This window comes from Emys orbicularis, chromosome 1, assembly GCF_028017835.1.
Source record: "Emys orbicularis isolate rEmyOrb1 chromosome 1, rEmyOrb1.hap1, whole genome shotgun sequence".
In the NCBI taxonomy this organism is placed as follows: Eukaryota; Metazoa; Chordata; order Testudines; family Emydidae; genus Emys; species Emys orbicularis.
In genome coordinates, this window is record NC_088683.1 from 366,932,697 (window position 1) to 366,934,451 (window position 1,755).

At 47.2% G+C, this 1,755-nt stretch overlaps 1 protein-coding gene across 1 annotated transcript; it reads left to right on the forward strand.

The window, feature by feature from the left end:
• Positions 1 to 389: 389 nt before the first annotated feature.
• On the forward strand, positions 390 to 1,364 carry LOC135895129 (olfactory receptor 52N4-like). The gene has a single exon (XM_065423200.1). It carries the CDS (start codon positions 426 to 428, stop codon positions 1,362 to 1,364), a length of 939 nt encoding a protein of 312 aa, XP_065279272.1. The 5' UTR covers positions 390 to 425.
• The last annotated feature ends 391 nt before the right edge of the window (positions 1,365 to 1,755 follow it).

The following is a 1,755-nucleotide window of genomic DNA, read 5'->3' on the forward strand; positions in this document are numbered from 1 at the left end:
CTGGCCATGCTTGCACTTTGGGCAGGATTTCACAAAGCTATGTGTAATGATGTCCAGTCCCCGTCCTGAGTTAATAGACTTAAATTAGAACCTAGTAAGGTATTTGAGTAGTTCAAGTTTTTCCCTCCAATGGGCAGACACATTGCATTTATTGACATAGAAATTCATCTGCAATTATGGTGCCCATTCACCTGACTTGGTTATCTGCCTCTGAGTACTTCTCTGGACTTGGCTATGACCTGAATAATCGGGTGCCATCTGTAAATGTTGACACCTCACTGCTCACCCCGCTTTCTAGATTGGTGATAAGTATAAAATATTTATCGTACTATTTGTTATAAACCGTGTAACCCCCCTCGCTGTGCTTCTCTCCTTTCACAGGCACCTTGAGAATTTCTAAGCCAGATCGCTGCATTGACAACCTCATGGCAGCTTTCAACCTCACCCACTCTGACTCTTCAACATTCATCCTAATGGGCATCCCTGGCCTAGAAGCTGCCCATGTCTGGATCTCCATCCCTTTCAATATGTTCTACATTGTCAGCCTGTTGGGAAATTTCACAGTTCTGTTTGTTGTAAGCAAAGAGGAGACCCTGCACAAGCCGATGTTCCTGCTGCTCTGCATGCTGGCACTCACAGACATCACCATGTCTAACTCTGTCATGCCAAAGGCACTATGTATATTTTGGTTCAATTTGAAAGGCATTACTGTGGGTGGCTGCCTCACCCAGATGTTCTTCCTTCATGCGGGTTCTACGGCACATTCAGGCGTCCTCGTCACAATGGCCCTTGATCGCTATGTTGCCATATGTAAACCTCTGAGATACACCACCATCCTCACCAATGCACGAATAGCTAAGCTAGGGCTAGTGGGTTTGATGAGAGCTGTTCTCTTTATCCTGCCTCTGCCCCTGCTCCTGAGCAGGCATCCATTCTGTAACAACCGCATTATCCCCCATACGTACTGTGACCACATAGCTGTGGCGAAGATATCGTGTGGCGACATCACAGTCAACAATATGTACGGCTTGGTAATGGGGTTCCTAGTCATTGGGTTAGACCTGACGCTCATTGCCCTGTCCTACAGTCTGATCGTGAGGGCTGTCCTCAGAATCTCCTCTAAGAAATCCCACCAGAAAGCCCTCAGCACTTGCACAGCCCACATCTGTGTGATGCTGACATCTTATACTCCCTACCTCTTCTCCATTCTGACACACCGGTTTGGTCAGGGCATCCCTCCCCATGTTCTCATCATCTTGGCCAACCTCTATTCCCTCGTCCCCCCCATGATCAACCCTATAATTTATGGAGTCAAAACCAAAGAGCTTCGTGAGAAAGTGGGCAAATACATCTGCAGAATGTGATTGCCTGGGGCCATTGACTTTAAACCTGTGTGACAAGAGGGGGAACAGGTATCTCCTTGTTAATCAGGGGTGCTATGTCCCAGTTTGGCAGAGCTCAGCATGGTGGGAGTTCACGGTCTGAGAATTTTCTCACACCTAATGTCTTATCACACCATCACCAAGCACTGCTCTCTCCATTGCAGAATTCCCTCTCAATGACGATCACCTGACCTCTTTCAGCATCACCTGTAAGCCCCCAACCCACACACCCTGTTACTTGGCTATTCTGTGACTTCCAGACGACCAGAAGATACTGCAGATTTCTTACACAAGGTGGCTTTCCATTCGACCCTGTTTGAACAAGGTTCTTGATCTGTTCAATGAACTGAAGCAACACTTTCAGGTAGCCAAA